Source organism: Pelophylax lessonae (assembly GCF_965119305.1).
Source record: "Pelophylax lessonae genome assembly, chromosome: 3".
In the NCBI taxonomy this organism is placed as follows: Eukaryota; Metazoa; Chordata; class Amphibia; order Anura; family Ranidae; genus Pelophylax; species Pelophylax lessonae.
In genome coordinates this window covers 450651116-450672783 of record NC_138770.1, presented here as the reverse complement: position 1 = coordinate 450672783, position 21668 = coordinate 450651116, and the positions used below count along the sequence as shown (strand labels likewise).

The window sequence follows — 21668 nt, the reverse complement described above, 5'->3', positions numbered from 1 at the left end:
CAGTTTAACCACTTGCTGACCAGCCGCTGTAGTTTTACTGCGGCAGGTTGGCTCTGTTTCACGAAAAAATGTACCTGTTCTGTCTCAGCATCGATTGTACCTGTGACCCTCTTGTAGACCTCCAGTCTGTAAGTGTGTGCAGCAGGTTGAATGATGGCTTTAACAGATAGTTTACTCAATGAATAAAGACTCCAGAGGTGTTCTCCAATGCTTCTTTATGCTTCAAGTTAGCAAAGACATAAACATAGAGGCTTTTCCATAGGTAAATTTACAATGAAGTTACACAGCTTCCACACTCTGCAGTCTCCTCATAACAACTAAACAAAATGGTAGTTACAGCAGGAAAATGGAGATGGGAGAAACCATCTAGCCAGAAACAGCAGGGGTGCAAGGAAGATACCAATAACATAGCATAACATAACATGTAATAACAACTGCTAGACAGTTAAAGCTGCGTGGCAGCACACTCCCCGCCTGGTATCGTGAGATACCACTACACAATTATTTTCCATAAACATACAATTAACATTGCATACAGTAGAATGCTATGTAGCCCTCTCCTCTAAGCTAACTATGCTAGAGGTCTAAGTGACTCCTTCACATAACACTGAATCAGAATTTTTGGAAGCAGGCATAATTAGGACTGTCTCAGTGACTGGTCTCAGGAAGGTTTTTGGGCTCCTGTCCTTTACAATCCTGACTTCCACACTTCGGACCTTTCCATCATCACTAGCAATGGCCTTTGAAATAACTCCAACTGGCCACTGGATCCGATTGGTTTGCTTTTCTTTTAGAAGAACCAGGTCCCCTTCCTTTAAGTTAGGCTTCTGGGTTTGCCACTTTTTACGTCCTTGAAGAAGTGTAAAGTATTCCCTCCTCCATCTGTCCCAGAAACAATTGCAAGGTATTGAGCATATCTCCATTGACGTTTATATATGTCCTTTTCATCAAAGATGCTCTTTGGCGCTGGGATCTGTCCAATTTTCCGGCTCAATAATGCAGCTGGAGTTAAAACAGTTGGACATTCTGGGTCTGTGGATACAGCTGTCAGCGGTCTTGAGTTGATTATTGCTGCGACCTCAGCAAGGAATGTAGTAAGTACTTCATGGGTAAGACGTGAAGAACTCACATCAAGCAACATAGAATCCAGTATGCGCCTTGCCATCCCAATCATACGTTCCCATGCTCCGCCCATGTGTGAAGCGTGTGGTGGGTTGAATTTCCACTGGTTTGCAGTGGTGGAGAAGGTGGCCCTTGGAGGTGGCTCCGTCTGAGAAGCTCGCTCCCGCAGGGGTTTGTTAATGCTCTGGGACGCTCTCTCGCTATAATTGAACTGGTTGGTCAGTTTTCTCTCCTTGTTCCTGGATGGTATTTCCTCACCTTCTGTCCATTCTTCACTAGCCTGAGCGTCAGACTTCCCATCTGTATCTTTGTCTCCCGGCTCTGTGGAGTCGTTGGTCTGAGTCTCTTTAATGACTCCCAACTTCGCCATCTGTCGCCGCGCTTCATCAGAGTCTTCGCGTGGCATATTTCCATCCAGGGAGAAGCGTACGGCCAGCTGGTCCACGATGCTAATGGGTTTGTAGGCCCGTTCCTTAAAACTGTACCTCACAATGTTCTGGGGGGCATGAGGGTTGTTTGCAGTCAGGATACGAGTGAATTCCTCCTTAAGTTCAGCGTCGCTGAGTTCCAGCTGGTCCGGAGGCTTAACCAGAGTCTTGGCCTGCATCCATTCATCAGCTCCATTCCCCATATCTGTGGAGTCATCTTCATCCTCCAAATTTCTTCTTGAGCAGATGTTGGAACTCAATGCTACAACTTCAGGCCGGATTTCCGGATCAGTATCTGGATCCTCCAGGTGGAAATCGATAATTTCTTCTGAGTTTGTAGAAGACTGGTCCATTAAAAACTTGGGTCCTGAAAACCAAATGGTTTGTGTGAGGACAACTGCTGGCACTAAAATCTTCTGCATGAATGCTAGAAAGTGCTCTCGCTTCTCAGGTTTGTTACGGAGAGGTTTCTTAAGTGCAGCAAATCTGGTTAAAGCTTGTTCTCGATTGTTAGGGAGAGTAAGCCTTGGTACTCGGAAGGGTAATGGAGCTACCCAACTGTTGGAATTGTCCTTGAAGAACTCTTCATCCATAATGTTGATGAACTCCTTGTCTTCGACTGAAGGGGCAATCTTGTTGTCATCACGAGTAGTTTGGTACACTGAATCACCAAAGTCCTTTTGAGAAGTGAGCTTGCAGTTAATACTTTGAAGTGCTTGACATGGAACTTCATTTTTGAAATCAAGTCTTTCCTTCACATAATAGTGCGATGGACATTTCATCAATCGATAGGTAACATTAGTTTTGTAGGAAGCTACATCCAAGAGCTTGTGAGATTGGTCTAAGCAGACTTCTCCTATTATCACCCATCCAAGATCAAGTTTCTGGGCCTGAGGAGCATCATCTGGACCGTTACATAACTCTCTTATTTTATGAACTCTAGGAATGTCTCTCCCTAGTAGAATCAAAATCTTAACATCCTTGTTAAGTGGTGGAATGTAGTTAGCAATGTGGCTCAAATGAGGGTGATGACGTGCAACCTCTGGTGTGGGGATTTCTTCTCTGTTGTTCGGTAGTTGATCACATTCAATTAGAGTTGGAAGAGGAAACTCTGTGTCCTCATATTCTGATGCAACTACGAAGCCATGGGCTCTTCTTCCAGAAGTATTGACCTTTCCTGCACATGTCTGCAAGGTATAGGACCAGGTCTCTCCTTGAATGTTGAATAGGTCAAAGAATTCTGTACTGGCCAATGAGCGATTGCTCTGATCATCGAGTATGGCATACATTTTTATGGATTTTTGTGGACATCCTTCAGGAAACACTCTTACAAGACATATCTTGCTACAAGACTTGCTATGAAGCCCTTCTCCACATACCTCTGTACACCTTGTGGTTACGGGGTCGGCATATTGCTCAGTTCTCTCCCCGCCATCATCTGATGTAGTCTTGGGGTTGCTGCCGGGTGAAGGATTCCTTTTGAACAGGTCTGAATGAAGAGCGTCCACATGTTTGGCACTGTTGCAGAGAGAACATCTGATGGCGATCTTACAGTCTCTAGCTAAATGATCGGAGGATGCACAACACTTAAAACAGATATTATGCTCTTTGAGAAATGACTTGCGTTCTTCAATAGGCTTGTCCTTAAATGCACGACATTTGGAGAGAGAGTGTGGCGCATTATGAATAGGACACTGTTGATTAAGATTGCTAGCTTTAATGTCTGTAGCTAAGACGTTGGATGCTATTGCAGTCTTCCTCACGGCAATAGGATGCCTTAAATCCTTGAATTTACTGTTGGTGGCAATACCCCTTGAAGTACTTAAAGGAATGGTGGTTGTATCTGGATAGAAGAAGCTTGGGTCATTCTTGGATCTTGCAACCTTCCGCACGAACTCTGAAAAATAAGAAAAGGGAGGGAAGGAAACACAATGCTCATACTTATACTTTGATCCTACACTAGTCCACTTTCCCTGAAGATGACTAGGCAACTTTGCTACAATAGGATTTACGCCCTGAGCAGTGTCTAAATAGCTAAGACCTGGTAAACTAGGATCTAACTTAGCAATTTCAAGCTCATGAAGGAGGTCACCTAACTCTCTAAGCTTATGATTGTCCTTAACAGAGATTTTAGGAAAGTCGTTTAGTCTCTGGAATAAGGCAGATTCAATGACTTCGGGGCTCCCATAGTCTTGTTCTAGACGTTCCCAGGCAGCATCAAGGCCTGCTTTAAAGTTATAAATGTAGACAGATTTAAGTCTCTTTACTTGTTCTGAAGATTGATGCCCCAACCACTTTATTAGTAAGTCAAGTTCTGCTTGAGGATCAATGTCCAAGTTCTTGGTTACCGCCTTAAATGTAGATCTCCAACTCCTGTAGTTCTCTGGGCGGTCATCAAATCCAGACAGTCCAGTTGTAATCAACTCTCGTCGAATCATATATTTGCTGAACTCTGCAATGTCAGTGCTTTCAGTTTTTATAGCCACAGGGTCTACTGATGGTGCGCCGTCTTGGACCATGGTTGGTATCTGATGTTGGCTGGTAGGTAGAGAGAAAGGTGTTGCAGATGGGTTTAATTTAGGTAAGGGTCTGTCGACTGAAGGTCTCTGAGCATTTGAAGTCAAAGACAGCTGTATCAAAGGGGGTATAGAGTTCATTCTGTAGTCTTCTGCTGTGCCCTTGTAATCTCTATGCACATAGGGTTGTGGTGGCACATGAGCTGCGTAGGTTGATTCACTTGATTTTGTGACGTGCGGTAGTTGTGGAGGGTCTCTGTTAGTAGGTGTGTCTAGTTGACCAGCTTGCTTTGGCGACACATTGCCTTCTGATCCACTTGCTGGATGATTATGAGAAGAATATCCAACTGTAGGTGGGACTGTATTGTCGTGGTTCTGAGTTAGGACAAACTGTAGGGTCCTTTCAACAGGGTCTTGACAAGCAGGCAAGCTGGTACAAGCTGCTCCTTCTTCTTCCAATAGGGCTTGTTCCAAGACAGATAACTCTGCTAAAGCTACTTCCTTTTCTCTGTTCTTCTGAAGAATTTCTAGCTGAGCCTCTGTTTCTGCTTGAATGCGTTTAACTTCTGCTTTGATGGCTGCTTCTTTTTCAGAGCAGGCGGCTTGAACCTGGGCTACTGCAACCTTTTGGCGAGCTTTGAGTATTTGGTCGCTCAGTATTGACCTTATAGAGCAGGACCGCAATGACTTAGAAGAAGATTTATGATATGAGCGGGCAGACCTAGAAGATTTTCCTGAGTGTCTGGAAGAAGCAGAGTTACAGGATATAGTCTCATATATCTGTGCCAATCTCCCTTCTATCTGTGCCTTTGCTTCAAGATATGTGCTATGCCTCTGCTGGTCAGTAGAAGTAAAGTCCTTTAATTCCAATGCAGCTTCCTCTATGTTGGAATGTGACAATAGAGAATAGTACTTCTCAGAAAGTCTTTTATAATTCTCAAATGCCTTCTTAACCCTTGAGAGAGCAGTGTTCAATTGCTCAGAATTGTTGCTAGTTTCATTAGTGGCTGTTATACAACTTAAAGTCTTTTCCCATAATGCAGTCAGGTTACTAGATGTTTCTTCCTTACTTGCTTCATAAACCTCCCTTGCCTTCAAGGATGGGTGAGGGGCTCTGACAGGACGAGCAGAATGAAGTAAGGAGTCTGCTTTATCTTGACTAAATGCAGGTAATTCTGTGAGATCTCTGTCAGACATAATAAGTACTGTATTTCTGGTGTCTTGTTAGAAATCTGCCAGAGCTCAGCTCTGTAGGTAGTGACTTCTGTTATTAAGCAGGCTGGCTGAGGTGCTGGGTATTTGATACAATAGCTAGCTATTGCTGGAACTAGTTCAAACTGGATCACCTCAGAAGGCTGTAACAGTAATGAAGCATTCAGTAGGTGGCTGGTTTCATATGCAGAGTAATGCTTCTGGTGACTCACAGACAAGTGTGGTACTTACTGTTCTGAAGCTGCAGAGTCTTGGAAATTTACTTTTCTTAAGCTGCAGAGATACCTGTGATGAATTCTTCATGTAAATTTACTCTCTGAAGCTGTGTACTCCTGTAAATTTACTTTCTGAAGCTGTGTATTCTTGTAAATTTACTCTTTGAAGCTGTGTACTCCTGTAAATTTACTCTCTGAAGCTGTGTACTCCTGTAAATTTACTGTTCTGTCTCAGCATCGATTGTACCTGTGACCCTCTTGTAGATCCCCAGTCTGTAAGTGTGTGCAGCAGGTTGAATGATGGCTTTAACAGATAGTTTACTCAATGAATAAAGACTCCAGAGGTGTTCTCCAATGCTTCTTTATGCTTCAAGTTAGCAAAGACATAAACATAGAGGCTTTTCCATAGGTAAATTTACAATGAAGTTACACAGCTTCCACACTCTGCAGTCTCCTCATAACAACTAAACAAAATGGTAGTTACAGCAGGAAAATGGAGATGGGAGAAACCATCTAGCCAGAAACAGCAGGGGTGCAAGGAAGATACCAATAACATAGCATAACATAACATGTAATAACAACTGCTAGACAGTTAAAGCTGCGTGGCAGCACAGTACCTGTACGTCGCTTTGTGTAAAAGATAGTGGGGGCGCGCACACACACGCTGATTGGCTAGAGTGGGAGCCAATCAGCGGGTCCAGTGGACGTGATGTCCGCTGGGCAGTCACGATCGCTCGCCTTGGAGACAGAACGGCAGTCTGCTGATGTAAACAAGGCAGACCGCTGTTTTGTTAGTGAGGAACACAGGGATCTTGTGTTCCTCCTATTTAGAAATAGGGATCTTGTGTTCCTCATATTTAGAAATAGGTCTCTGTGTTCATCCAGTGAGTACATCCCCCACACAGTTAGAAAGCATCCACTAGGGACACACCTGACCCTTTGATCACCCCTGGTGTTAACCCCTTCCCTGTCATTAGTACAGTAGCAGTGCATATTTTTAGCACTGATTACTGTAGTAATGTCACTGTCAGTTCGGTATCCAATCTGTCCACCGCAATGTTGCAGGCCCGCTAAAAATCGCTGATCGCCCCCATTACTACTGAAAAAATAAAAAAGACATAAATCTATCCCCCAGTATGTAGACACGATAGCTTTTGCGCAAACCAATCAATATACACTTATTGGGATTTTTTTTTTACCAAAAATATGTGGCAGAATACATATTTTTTTTTTTTTTTTTATTGGAATGGTTTTATAACAAAGTAAACAATGTTGTTTTTTTTTTTTTCAGAATTGTCGCACTTTTTTGTTTTTAGCACCAAAAATAAAAAACTGCAGAGGTGATCAAATACCACCAAAAGGAAGCTCTATTTGTGGGGGAAAAAAAGACATCAACTTTATTTGGGTACAGCATCGCATGACCACGCAATTGTTAGTTAAAATAACGCAGTGCCGTATTGCAAAGAAATGGCCTGGTCATTAAGGAGATAAAACCTTCTGGTCCTTAACTGGTTAAGATCATACAAAGGCCAAGATGGCAGCGCTTTAACTTTCTGTCATGTTTTATAACAAAATTTACCAGATTTATATGCTTTGTAATGTAAAATCAATGATTGCCATTGGAGATCCACAGTCTATTTAAAATACTGTATATAGATAATTTTTTTAAATGACTTTCCCCCCTAAACACTACTAGCTTAGGACATCAGGATGAGGTTGGTAACAAGGTGGAGGAGGATAGCTTAGGACATCAGGATGAGGGTTGGTATCAAGGTGGAAGAGGATAGCTTAGGACATCAGGATGAGGGTTGGTATCAAGGTGGAAGAGGATAGCTTAAGACATCAGGATGAGGGTTAGTATCAAGGTGGAAGAGGATAGCTTAGGACATCAGAATGAGGGTTGGTATCAAGGTGGAAGAGGATAGCTTAGGACATCAGGATGAGGGTTAGTATCAAGGTGGAAGAGGATAGATTAGGATATCAGGATGAGGGTTGGTATCAAGGTGGAAGAGGATAGCTTAGGACATCAGGATGAGGGTTGGTATCAAGGTGGAAGAGGATATCAAAGGAGGGTTGACTGCACTCCAAACTTTCAGAAATAAAATAGCTTTATTGTATAAAATCCACAAAAAAAGAACATCACAGACCCATGATACAAAAAAAAGAGAGCAGCATGGTTAACGTGTTTACGCAGAAGGCGCTTGGTATCAAGGTTGAAGCAAATGCTTTATACCTCCACTGCCCACTATGACGATACCTCCCTGTCTCTCTACCTCACTGACTTTACTCTTCCTTCCCTGACGGCTCAAGATACCGAGGACCTCAAAGCCCCGCTCAGGATAGAGGAGATAGAGTTTGCAATTGGACAGATGGCCAAACACAAAACCCCTGGACCTGACGGGTTCCCCCCTGAATGGTATCATTCGTTTAAACACCTTCTTAGCCCCCACCTCCTGCGCACCTTTGAAGCTGCTCTGGAGGCTGGGGTGCTTCCCCATCAATGCGTGAGGCCTTAATTATTCTCCTCCTTAAACCCCATAAAGATCCCCTACATTGCCATTCTTATAGACCCATATAATTGATTAATGTAGATGTGAAGATACTTGCCAAAGTGCTGGCCAACCGATTGAATAAGATCATCCCTTCATTGGTGCAGGATGACCAGGGAGGGTTTATCCCGGGCCGTTCTACCCATATGAATATCCGCAGGTTGTTCCATAACTTACAGTACCCACATCCTAATTCCTCTACACGTGTCATTGTTTCCTTAGATACCTGTAAAGCATTTGACAGTGTAGAGTGGCCCTATTTATTTAAGGTTTTACAGAAATATGGGTTTGGTCCCCGCATGATTGCCTGGATTAAACTTCTCTACACCGATCCTGTCGTTAGGGTGAATGCTGCGATCTCCCTGAAGTTCTCTATCTCTAGGGGCACGAGGCAGGGGTGCCCTTTATCCCCGCTTTTGTTCGCCTTGGCCATTGAACCCCTGGCTGTTCGTATTTGCTCAGCTCCGGATATCAAGGGTCTGGCTATCGGCTCTATTGAGGAGAGGATATCCCTTTATGCTGACGATATGCTTGTCTACCTGACGGATCCCTCTGACTCCTTGCGGGCCCTTCTCAGGGAGATGGAGAGCTTCGGGGACTTTTCGGGCTTTTGCATCAATTGGTCCAAATCCACTATCTTCCCTTTGGACCCTGCAGCTGAATTGGTGATTTACTCGGGTTCCAGGCTCCTGGTGTCCCGCTCCTTTCGTTACCTCGGGGTTATTGTCCAGTTGCCGCTGCATTCCTATGTGTCCGATAATCTCTGCCCTCTCATTGATCTACTTCAACAACGTATCTCTCAGTGGATGGACCTTCCTTTGAATTTGATAGGGCGAGTTAATATGATCAAAATGATTTTCCTCCCGAAACTTCTGTATGTTTTGGCTAACGCTCCGTGCAAGGTCCCTAAATCCCTTTTCAGGCGGATAGACTCACTTCTGTTAAAGTTCCTGTGGCATAAAAAGCCCCCTAGGATAGCTTTAGATACCCTAAAATTACCCACGCACCTGGCTGGCTTGGCCTACCCTAATTTCTATTGCTACTACCTTGCGTCTCAGCTGGTGGTGGTCCATGATTGGTTGCATCCCTCCTCACATAACGCCTGCTCTACTACTGAGGCTGCTATCGTCGCCTCCCTTGAATCTCTTCATAATATAGTGTATCGTAGGCAGGTCCCCCAGGTTCCTGGTGCCCTCATACTCCGGACCACCTTATCCCTTTTTAAAACTGTGATACAGCGGCTTCCTGTGGATGCCTGGACCTCATCCCCTAATAACCCGCTCGGGTGCAATCCTGAACTCCCTGAACTGATGTCCCACCCATGTTGCCAGTTTTGGATAGCAAGGGGTATTAAGTATCTCAACCACTTATATACTACCCAGGGGTTCAAGTCCTTCCGGCAGCTCCGGGGAGAATTTGGACTACCTGCTTCAGCCTGGTTCTTTTATATCCAGGTCAAACATGCTTTGCAGGCTCAGTTTACTTCGCTTTCAGCTCCTTTGAGCATGTCTGCCTTGGAGAAACTGCTTAGAGACCCTGGCACTACGAAGCTCATTTCACAATACTACTCTTTTTTGATGACAAATTCCAATCCTAGATTTGTAAAGGCGCAGACACGTTGGGTTAATATGGGTATCGACCATAGCGAGGATGACTGGACTGAATTTTCTACTACTTATCATATGTCTGTTATAGCCTCCAATGACCGCCTGATTCAACTGAAGGTGTTTCATCAGAGTTATTTTACTCCTGGCCGTCTGCATAAATTTGGCATGCGTCCCACCCCTGATTGTTTTCGGGGCTTTGGTCTGCCGGCCGACTTTCTTAATTGTTTTTGGTCCTGTCCGGTGGTGGCTAAGTTTTGGGCTGAAATTAATACATTCCTGTCCTCGGTTCTTGGTCTCCCTAATGTCCTTCATCCGAAGAATTGCCTGTTGGGCGTGTTCGGGGACCTGCTGGTTGCCTGACACATCAAACTCCTACTCCGTATCCTGTATTTTTATGCTAAAAAGGCGATACTTCTGAGCTGGAAGGGTTCTGCAGGGCCTACTGTTACTGCCTGGCTTCAATTAGTTAACAATTGTCTTCCCATTTATAAACTTACTTTTGAGTTACGAGGTCGTCCACACTTATTTGATAAAATATGGCATGGCTGGATATCCAGTCCACTCACTCTGCCTCCTTCAAGTTCGGTGGAGACAGATTCCATCTCTGCTATTCCGTAAGGAACCACTGCTGACGTTCCATGTATTGTATAGTATGTACCTCTTCTAGTATTGACGGGTAGGTGTGACGGGGGAGCACCAGTGTTCATGGTAATGCTTGATTGCGTTGTGTTGTATTTGTTTCCCTTCTTTGCTAAGAAGGTTTTGTGTTTGTTGGTTTTCTTTATCTTTGTATGGTTTGTTCGTAAACTCAATAAAAATATCTTTAAAAAAAAAAAAAGGTTGAAGCAAATGTGTGGTCCTCTGCCATGCTGATCCCAGGCTCTTTATGAAAGGGCAGCAGATCCCAAAAAGGGTGCACACCTCCCAAAGCACTAGGTCTTATGTTAATGCCTTTTGGGTGGCCAACACCTTTTTGATTCTTCGTTATTAGGAGTCCTTTCAAATTTACTTTTTAATCATGCAGGTTTCTGTTAAGGAACATCTCCAATTTAAAAAGGCAGCTCACTGGCAAAAATAAGCTTCAAATATCTTTCTGGACATTGTGTTCAGTAAATGATTAAAGGAATGCAACAAGATCAGATAGAAGCAACATAGCTAACTATATCTGAACTTTCAAATACGATTTATCACATTCCAGGGATATGTCCAAGTAATAAAAATGTATTTGAAAAGTTCATATTTAGGTTAAACACGAGGCAGCAAATGCCTAATAAAATAACTAGAACAAAGTAGTGACCAAAAGCTGAAGCTAAATATCCTGTAAAAAACAGCAAAAATTGACCCTTGGGCTAGTGAAGGATGGGAAATACCCATGCTGTGATGTCTTTTGTTATGAAAGGCTTCAGAGGGAGACAGAGATTTAGACAGACAGAAAATTGGATTTTGAATTGGTAAGTGCACTGGAGCCTAGACAAGGAAAGAGCGGGTTCCCTGCCACAATTCAGCCTCAGGTCCATGCATTGTCTACAAAGTTATGGAGATTCTGTTGATTTATATACCGGTATATATTAATAAATAATAATAATATATAGAAAATAAATTAATGTTTACATTGTCATACAAATATAGGTTTGAAATCAATCTACATGTAATATCTCACCCCATTAGGTTTAGCTGGTTAGTGGGCATGGAGGAGGAGGGAGGGAGTGGGCTGTCATTTACCACTGTGTATATGCCCACATGTGTCACATGGACTGCTCAGATGTGATAGCGAGGAAATGCTTAGCATAGAAACTCTCTGAAAACTGAGCATGTGCAGAGTTGCCACCACAGCTGCAAAATCCCTAGCTGAATTAGGCACATGAACAGAAGGTGGAGATAGAAAGCAGCAGGATCAACCAGGTTTTTTTTTTTTTTTTTTTACAGAAAATGAAGCTCATAGTGACTGAGTATAAACAGAATGTAATACAGAATTTATTGATAGTTTTTATTGATAGTTTTTATTGTATGAGTTTAGTGACACTTTTTAGTTCACTTAATACTCAAAGCAGAACTGGTATAAAAAAAATCAGACTAAAAGAATATACTGTAGACTATTTACTGGAGACAAGCTATGTCTCTTCTGCAATAAAGATCAGGCCTTTTCTGACAATTTTGGTTTGCATGTATTTTTTCCTAGAAAATTACTTAGAACCCCAAACATTATATATTTATTTTTAGAATAGACCCTAGAGAATAAAATAGTGGGTTTCGCAGTGTGTTTTTATAACGCAGATTTTTTTGGGAAAAATACACTTTAACACCCTCCTGCTCGGCCTATAGCAGATTGATGACCGATCGGGGCTTTCCTCCTTCAGAGTAGACGTCATATAAAGTACTCTCTGAAGGCTTCGGTAGAGTGGCAACAGCGCAATCTCTCACTGGCTGTGTCCACTAGACACAGCCGATTACTGATCAGTGTACCGGCTGTCTGCCGCTATCATGTGATCGCTGTGACCAATCACAGTAGGTCACATGACAGTTGTAAACAATGAATGGCTTCCTTTTTTGCCATCTGTTGTGCACAATTGTGTTGCTAGCTATGTGATCACATGGTACAGACAAGGCAATCACATCCTATCTGTACCATGTGATTGGCTCTTACCAATCCCAGCTATTTATAACAAAACAAACTGAATTAATCTGTTTCATTCAGTAAAATGCTTGTTTATATCAATGAAATACACTGGTATAAGCAATCATGTGTAAAAAAAAAAAAAAAAAAAATCCTAATCACTTCCCCAGAGCAGTGCAATGTTACTATGGTAACATTATATTGCTTTGGTCTCAGTGTGTTAAAAAAAACTTGTGTAGCACTGCCCCCTAGGGAACTGCTGAGAATGGATTCCCCTGAGTTACCCATAGACGCTTACCCATGCTCCACAGACCTAGCTCTGGTTTGGATGCTATAAGTTTAGCAAGCACACATTTACCACGTGGACATCCTACCTACAGTAATAGATACACAGCCTAACTACATACATATATCAGATGTTTACAATCTTTCATTGAAACATATATTGCTTCTGGGTCCTATTTTGCACCCCTGTGTCCGCCTCCCAGACGTTTACTCACAGGAATCGGATATAGAATGCCTTTATGAATGACGTGTTCACCTACATCAATATGGATGAAGAAGCTATTCATGAAACACATTGACCGACCTGAGATTAGACTAAAATACATGTATTCAGGTATCTAGTATATGTATTATTTAAATTGTCTTGTCTGTAAATCAGATATTAGATGTCTACAACACATATCTCAAAGAGATTTTGTTCTCTGATCATTTTGTATTATTTTGTTGCTCTGTTGGTCCTGTTAGCCTAGAGCCCTCCCTCTCTTTTAATAACTTTCATGTTTTAGATCTTTGTTCAATAAAATTCTATTTTACTAAAACATACCCTCTAATACAGGGGTCTTCAAACTAAGGTCCTCCAGTTGTTCAGGAACTACAATTCCCATCATGCCTAGTTATGTCTGTGAATGTCATGGGATGTGTAGTTCTGCAACAGCTGGAGGGCCGCATTTTGAGGATCCCTGCTCTAATATACTGTATGTCTCATGTTGTACCCTTAGGCCCCATGCACACTGCACGTTTTTGGAGCTGCTGATAGCAGAGTCAGACGTTTTTTTTTGCAGGTGCAGAACGCCCATCCATGTTATTCTATGGCCTCATGCACACATAGAGCTTTTAGGAGCTCCAAGTGGCATAGGCGTTTTACAGCTCCAAAAAAAACCCAGGAACTGTGCGTTCTGGAGCTGCAGTGTCAAGCTGTAAAAACGTCTGACGCTGCTAAAGGCTGTATAACGTTGCTTAACGTGCGTTAAGTCACGTTATACGTTTTTTTTTTTTCCATTCAAAATCAATGGTTACCTATGGCCCTATGGGAGCCTATTGATTTGAATGGAAGGCGCACCGCAAGTCAGATCAGGATGATCCGACTTGTGGTGCGACTTGCGCTGTGAGAATCTTGAGGGGGAACTCCACGCCAAAATGGGGAAAAAACTGCGCGGGGTTCCCCCCCCCCCCCCAGGTTCCAAACCAGGCCCTTCGGGTCTGGTATGGAATTTGAGGGTAGCCCCACACCGAAAAAACGGTGTGGAGTCCGCCCCAGATTCCATACCAAACCCTTATCCGAGCATGCAGCCCGGCAGGCCAGGAAAGGGGAGGGGACGAGCGAGCGGCCCCATCCCCCTGGACCATACCAGGCCATACGCCCTCAACATGGGGGGGTGTGGGTGACTTGGAGCAGGTGGGGCTCTGCAGCCCCTACCCCAAAGCACCTTGCCCCCATGTTGATGAGGACAAGGGCCTCATCCCCACAACCCTGGCCGGTGGTTGTGGGGGTCTGCGGGCAGGGGGCTCATCGGAATCTGGAAGCCCCCTTTAACAAGGGTGGCCCCCCCAGATCCCGGACCCCCTCCCTATGTGAATGGTTATGGGGTACATTGTACTCCTACCCATTCACCCCATAAAAGGCAGTGTATGTAAATAATGACAGGAGACGTTTTGAAAAGTTTATTAAAAATCTTCATCCGGTCTTCTCCTCTCCGCTCTTCTGGTCTTCTCTTCTTCTGGTCTTCTTTTCTTCTGGTCTTCTATTCTTCTGGTCTTCTCCTCTCCGCTCTTCTCTCCTCCGCTCTTCTGCTCTTTTGCTCTTCTGTTCTTTTGCCTCCTCTGGTCTTCTTCTTCCTCCGGTCCTCCTCCAACGCTGTCACCGGTGATTATGCCGGTCTCTGGTCTCTGCAGCTTATTATATAGCCATTAGGCGCGTGGCCTCGCAACAAGTTCCCGCCCCCTTATGTCACCGACGACGTTGGTGACACAAGGGGGCGGGGCCTCCAGATGATGTCACCTGGAGGCCCCGCCCCTAATGGCTATATAATAAGCTGCAGAGCCCGGAGACCGCTCGCTCGTCCCCTCCCCTTTCCTGGCCTGCCGGGCTGCATGCTCGGATAAGAGTCTGGTATAAATTTTGGGGGGGACCCCACGCCGTTTTTTCGGCATGGGGCTGCCTTCAAATTCCATACCAGACCCGAAGGGCCTGGTTTGGAACCTGGGGGGGGGAACCCCACGCCGTTTTTTCCCCATTTTGGCGTGGAGTTCCCCCTCAAGATTCTCACACCGCAAGTCGGATCATCCTGATCCGACTTGCGGTGCGCCTTCCATTCAAATGAATAGGCTCCTATAGGGCCATAGGGAACCATTGATTTTGAATGGAGGCAGGAAAAATGCTGCTAAAAGCTACGTGGCCAAACGTGCAATAACGCAAATGGAAAAAGCTACTAAAAGCATGTTTTTACAGCTGCTTTTTCCTGGCGTCAAGAAAAGGCTTTGGAGCTCGTTTTTATGACGCCCTGTGTGCATGGAGCCTTAAAGTCCACATTTTTATTGCAGAGGGTCTTGTATAAGAGCACCTGTTTTTTTTTTTTCCTGATAATGTAAACATCCCTTGTGACAGCAATAGGCCGTGACATGTACTCTTTATGGAAAGAACTCGGGTGTACGAGACCCCAGATGTCTTGTCTGGGGTGTAGAAAGCATCCAATCCCACCAAGATGGGTGTGATCAGATGCTTTCTGAATTTAAAAAATGAGGCTGTTTATATCTGGCAAAACTGGAAGTGACAAAATTTTCCTCACTTTTGGTTTCCTATACCACAAAGATTATCGGGTACCTTCCAGTTCCGGGTTTGCTGATGGGACAGTAGAGCCCGGAGAGGCACCGGGACGACCCCTCTTGCCGCCCTTAAAAGCAATCCAGTGGTTAATTAGCTGCTAGGATGGCTTTTATAAAGAAGCAGATCAGCTCATGAAAAAAACAATAAGAGGGTTGATGCCTTTAGCTGCAGGCATCATCCCGGTATATAACCTGAAAGCTGCAACTTATATGTATGTTAGGCAGTCTTCAAGTGGATAAATTTACCTACCCAACCACCTGTAATGTTCCGGTACCTTTGGTACCCTAAATTACACTTTCCACAAGTGTATGCGCCCCACCATTTACTTTTGGAAAGGTGCGCATACACCTTTAAGACTGGAGCTGTCATCACCCAGCGCCGGACTAGATGGCTATTTAAAGCGCCGGTTCTCACTCACATGTGTTCGTTCAAACACCCTTACCTGGATGCTAACCTTGCTTGAAGCTTCCATGCTTGCAAGCTTACTTCACTGACGGAACCTCGCTGCGCTGATCCCTGTATCCCGCTACTGGATCATCCGCCTCTCCTGAACCACCCTTCGGCTGTATCGCTAATAGTGCTAAGTACCCCGCAGGGGAATTCTCTATAAACTTATATTAAGCTTACACTATCTAGCTCTGCATAGTAAAGACTGTTTATCACATCTGCATAACTAGATTGCTAGCTCTTGAGACTACTGCTACTTTCTGCACTGGGTTGATCTCTTTTGTATGTCCACCTGCTATTCTATCATCTGCTATCATACAACATTGCTAAACCTTCCTGCATCCATCTGCTACTGTCTCACCTTCAAGTGTCTATCACCTACCACCTCCACTCAACCTATCCCTCAACCTTCATCATTGTGTTTCCACATACATAAAGTCACTCTAGGAACCAGCTTGCTAATTGTGTGTATTTACTGGCTGAAATAAGACCTTCCACACATGATGAGTCATTGAGGTTGGGAATGGTATCTCAGCATATCTCTTACATGACTACTGACGTGGAACTATTTCTGCAGCTGAAAATCCACACCATATAAAAACGCAGGAGCGTTACAGATTGAACGAACCCAAAAATGGATTCAGCAGAAATAGTTCCAGAAATAACCACTCAGGTGACACAATTAAAACAGCAAGTATCTGCGTTAATACACGCATTTGCTGAATTAAAAGAAGACAATCAGGCTCTGTCGCAGCAGGTAATTAGACTGACACAACTTACCTCTGCTCAGTCCCCTGAACCCAAGATAAATCCCCCTTTAGTATTTACAGGCGATCGCAAAAAATTTCGCGAATTTAAAAACGCATGTGAGTTACTTTTTTTTGCTAAAACCTCGTACCTACCTTACTGATCACATTAAGGTTTGTACTATTATTTCTTACCTATCAAGCGATCCTCGAGCCTGGGCAGATTCTCTTTTTGAGAAAAACGACCAGCTTCTCAACTCCTATGCCTTGTTCCTGGCAGAGCTCACTAGCCTATATGATGACCCCAATAGGCAGAGTACTGCTGATCTTCAGTTAAGATCCTTGAAACAAGGAAGGAGGCCTGTAGAAGACTTTGTCGCAGAGTTCAAGAGATGGACCCTTGATTCAGAATGGAATGATGCATCTCTGAAAACCCAATTTAGGCTTGGCCTATCAGAAGCCGTTAAGGACGAGCTCGCCCGAGCGGATCTGCCAAAAACCCTGGATGCATTAATACAACTCAGTATTACCATAGATAGAAGACTACGAGAAAGAAAGGCTGAAAAGATGGGAATGCCATTATCCGTTTACTCTCGGAGTCTGGCCGTTCCTATGGAGGTAGGAACCATACGCCCCCCGCTATCAACTATGGAAAAAGCCAAAAGACGAAATGAAAATCTCCGCTTGTACTGTGCATCCCCGGATCACAAGATAAACGTCTGTCCCCTAGTCAACAAAAAGAAGGGTGAGTGTTCACATGTCTCCCTAGGAGGATTGACAACTTCATTCACTAACCCCTACATTTCTGTTTTTTTGACATTACAGTGGGACCAGAACAGGATTACTACTAAGGCCATGATTGACACAGGATCTTGTGGAAATTATATGGATATATGTTTTGCTGCTTTAAATAAAATTCCTATTATTTCTAAACTCAAACCTGTCTCAGTAAGTCTTATTACCGGTGTTCCGTTATCCTCTGGTCCGATCACCGATCAGACACAAGCACTTCTAGTCACTATTAACGAGTCTCATAGGGAGACTTCTACCTTCGATTTAATACCATCACCCCACTTTCCCATTGTGTTGGGACTTCCCTGGTTGCACACACACCAACCAACCATAGATTTGAAGAAACGGTCCTTGACCTTCCCTTCTTGTTATTGCGAGGAAACGTGTAACCTCCCGTTTTCCGGGAAGATTCTGTCTGTGGTGACAGATGAGATTGCACCACTATGTTATCAGGATCTTTCTGAGGTTTTTCTTGAGAAAAATGCTCAAGCATTACCTCCTCATCGAGACTATGATTGTAGCATTGATCTACTCCCAAATAGCAAATTGCCGTTCGGTCATGTTTATCCTCTTTCACAGGGTGAACTTGCCCATCTCAAAACCTATTTGGATGAGAACTTGGAAAAAGGTTTTATTAGACCTTCCACTTCTTCCACAGCAGCAGGACTCTTTTTTGTTCGCAATAAAGATTCAAGTCTCAGACCTATCATCGACTACAGGAAATTGAATGCTATCACAATAAAAGATCGCTATCCTCTACCGCTTATCCCTGAGCTCATTGAGCAGGTGCGTGGAGCTACCTATTTTTCAAAATTAGACCTGAAAGGAGCATACAATCTCATTCGAATCCGTGATGGACACGAGTGGAAGACTGCATTCAGAACTAGATACGGATTGTTCGAATATCTTGTGATGCCATTCGGCCTATGCAATGCCCCTGCAGTTTTCCAACGTTTTATAAACAATATTTTCAAAGACTTACTAGATGTCTGTGTTGTGGTATATCTGGACGATATACTTATATATTCACGGACCCTGTCTGAACACATAAGACATGTAAGACTTGTATTATCGAGATTGCTTGCACATAATCTTTATGTGAAGCTGAAGAAATGCTTGTTCCATAAAGATGAGGTACTCTTTCTAGGCTACATCATATCCAAAACAGGAATCGAGATGGACATGAGTAAAATATCCTGCATTCAGGATTGGCCTACACCAACTACACGCAAGGCGCTACAGCGATTCCTGGGATTTTCAAATTTCTACAGGAAGTTCATAAAAAACTTTTCTGCTATTGTGAGACCCCTCACACAGCTCACTAGCATAAAAATACCATTTAAATGGTCAGAAGAAGCAAATAAGGCTTTCCACTTGTTAAAGACAAGGTTTACTTCCTCTCCCATATTACGCCATCCAGACCCATCCCTCCAATACATTCTGGAGGTAGATGCGTCAAACATGGCAGTAGGAGCAATACTCTCCCAACGACCTACCCACACTTCACCACTTCATCCAGTCGCTTTTTTTTCTAAATCCCTGAGCAGTCCCGAGATAAATTACCCCGTGGGTGAAAAGGAACTGCTTGCTATAAAATTGGCTCTGGAGAATTGGCGACATTTACTCGAAGGCACCCAACTACCAATAATTATATACACGGACCATAAAAACCTCCAATATCTTCAGACTAGCAAAACTCTCTCGCATCGACAGGTACGATGGTCACTATTCTTTCTAAGGTTTAACTTCCTAGTGACCTACACACCTGCAGATAAGAACAAAAAGGCGGATGCACTATCACGACTAACTGAAGAAAACTACTTTGAAATCCCTTCCGTTCCTATAATACCTCACAAACGCATTATTGGAGTTGTCCGTTCCTTAAAGGAAGAGGTTCTGCATGGTATAAGTTTGGATTCACCCCACCACAACTAAATACTGATGCAGAAGGCTTCCTCTACTACAACGACAAACTTTACATACCACCTACCCTACGCACCAAGATCTTGGAATTATCGCATGATGTGCCTATGGCAGGACATATGGGTATGACAAAGACTTTTAATTTGATTTCTCGACAATTTTGGTGGCCTGACATGAAAACATCTATACAAAAATTCGTCTCTTCATGCAATGTCTGTGCCAGGTCCAAAATTGACACTACGAGACCATCCGGTCTACTATGCAGTCTACCAATACCCCAAACTCCATGGGAGGTTTTGTCATTGGACTTCATCGTAGAATTGCCTCCTTCCAAAGGATTTAATACCATCTTGGTGTCAGTGGACCATCTGACAAAGATGGCACATTTCATTGCTATTCGCAGACTACCTTCGTCCAAACAAACGGCAGAACTCCTGATGAAACATGTCTTCAGATTACATGGTATCCCAAAAACTCTTCTGTCTGACCGTGGATCCCAATTTATTTCTAAATTCTGGCAAGAACTATGTCACATACTACGGATTGAGCGGAAGCTCACTTCTCCTTACCATCCGCAGACCAACGGACAGACTGAAAGAGTCAACCAATGCATCGAGCAGTATTTACGTTGTTACACTTCTTACCAACAGGATGATTGGTTGGATCTTCTCCCCCTGGCAGAATTTGCCTACAACAACGCAACTCACAGTACAACCAAGCAGAGTCCGTTCTACTTGAACTATGGGTTCCATCCCTCTATTCTCCCTCCACGCATCCTTCCTTCAAATAACCCAGTAGCCTCAGACTATCTTACCCAAATAAAGGATTCTCTGGGTTTACTAAATACTACCATTGCACACGCTCACAGTCAACAAAAGAAGTACTATGATCTTCGTAGAAGACCTTCTCCACAGTATACTATCGGGGACCTCGTTTGGCTCTCAACAAAAAACTTGAGACTGAAGATCCCTAGCAAAAAGCTTGGACCTCTGTTCTTGGGACCTTTCCCAATCAAGAAACTTATTGGAAAAGCTGCAGTGCAGCTTACATTGCCAATGGACCTAAAAATCCATCCCATTTTCCATGTGTCGCTACTAAAACCCCATGTTCCGGACCAAGGAATAAGGCCTAATATTCCACCTCCCCCTCCTGTACAAGTTGAAGGTGGAGAAGAATACGAGATAAAAGAGATTCTGGATTCTCGTATCTACAGAAGAAGACTTCAGTACTTGGTTAGATGGAAGAACTATGGGCCCCAAGACGACACCTGGCTAAACACCTCTGACATACATGCCCCTAGATTAATCCGCAATTTTCATGCGAGATACCCAGACAAACCAGCTCCAGAGGCCTTCAGGAGCAGGCCTTAAGGGGGGGGTATTGTAATGTTCCGGTACCTTTGGTACCCTAAATTACACTTTCCACAAGTGTATGCGCCCCACCATTTACTTTTGGAAAGGTGCGCATACACCTTTAAGACTGGAGCTGTCATCACCCAGCGCCGGACTAGATGGCTATTTAAAGCGCCGGTTCTCACTCACATGTGTTCGTTCAAACACCCTTACCTGGATGCTAACCTTGCTTGAAGCTTCCATGCTTGCAAGCTTACTTCGCTGACGGAACCTCGCTGCGCTGATCCCTGTATCCCGCTACTGGATCATCCGCCACTCCTGAACCACCCTTCGGCTGTATCGCTAATAGTGCTAAGTACCCCGCAGGGGAATTCTCTATAAACTTATACTAAGCTTACACTATCTAGCTCTGCATAGTAAAGACTGTTTATCACATCTGCATAACTAGATTGCTAGCTCTTGAGACTACTGCTACTTTCTGCACTGGGTTGATCTCTTTTGTATGTCCACCTGCTATTCTATCATCTGCTATCATACAACATTGCTAAACCTTCCTGCATCCATCTGCTACTGTCTCACCTTCAAGTGTCTATCACCTACCACCTCCACTCAACCTATCCCTCAACCTCCATCATTGTGTTTCCACATACATAAAGTCACTCTAGGAACCAGCTTGCTAATTGTGTGTATTTACTGGCTGAAATAAGACCTTCCACACATGATGAGTCATTGAGGTTGGGAATGGTATCTCAGCATATCTCTTACATGACTACTGATGTGGAACTATTTCTGCAGCTGAAAATCCACACCATATAAAAACGCAGGAGCGTTACACCACCTTGGCAATGAAAAGTGATCTGCTCATGTGCAGCTCAGGGTACATTCTTGGCATGGTGTCTGAATGACTGAACTCTTGTGTATGCGTGGAAGCTCGGTCGTTCTGCGATGGCTGAAAACCCAGCACCCAGAAGAAGCTGGGGAGAAGATGCTGATGACAGTGATGGACCACAAGGATGATGGATCATTAGAGCGAAGA

At 43.8% G+C, this 21668-nt stretch overlaps 1 protein-coding gene across 1 annotated transcript; it reads right to left on the bottom strand.

The window, feature by feature from the left end:
- Positions 1–3413: 3413 nt before the first annotated feature.
- Positions 3414–5263, bottom strand: LOC309548939 (uncharacterized protein; the record flags this gene model as incomplete). Its single annotated transcript, XM_082248871.1, has 2 exons — positions 3414–3447; positions 3846–5263. The coding sequence occupies 2 exons, from the start codon at positions 5261–5263 to the stop codon at positions 3414–3416; spliced, it is 1452 nt and encodes a 483-aa protein (XP_082104997.1).
- Between the last annotated feature and the right edge of the window lie 16405 nt (positions 5264–21668).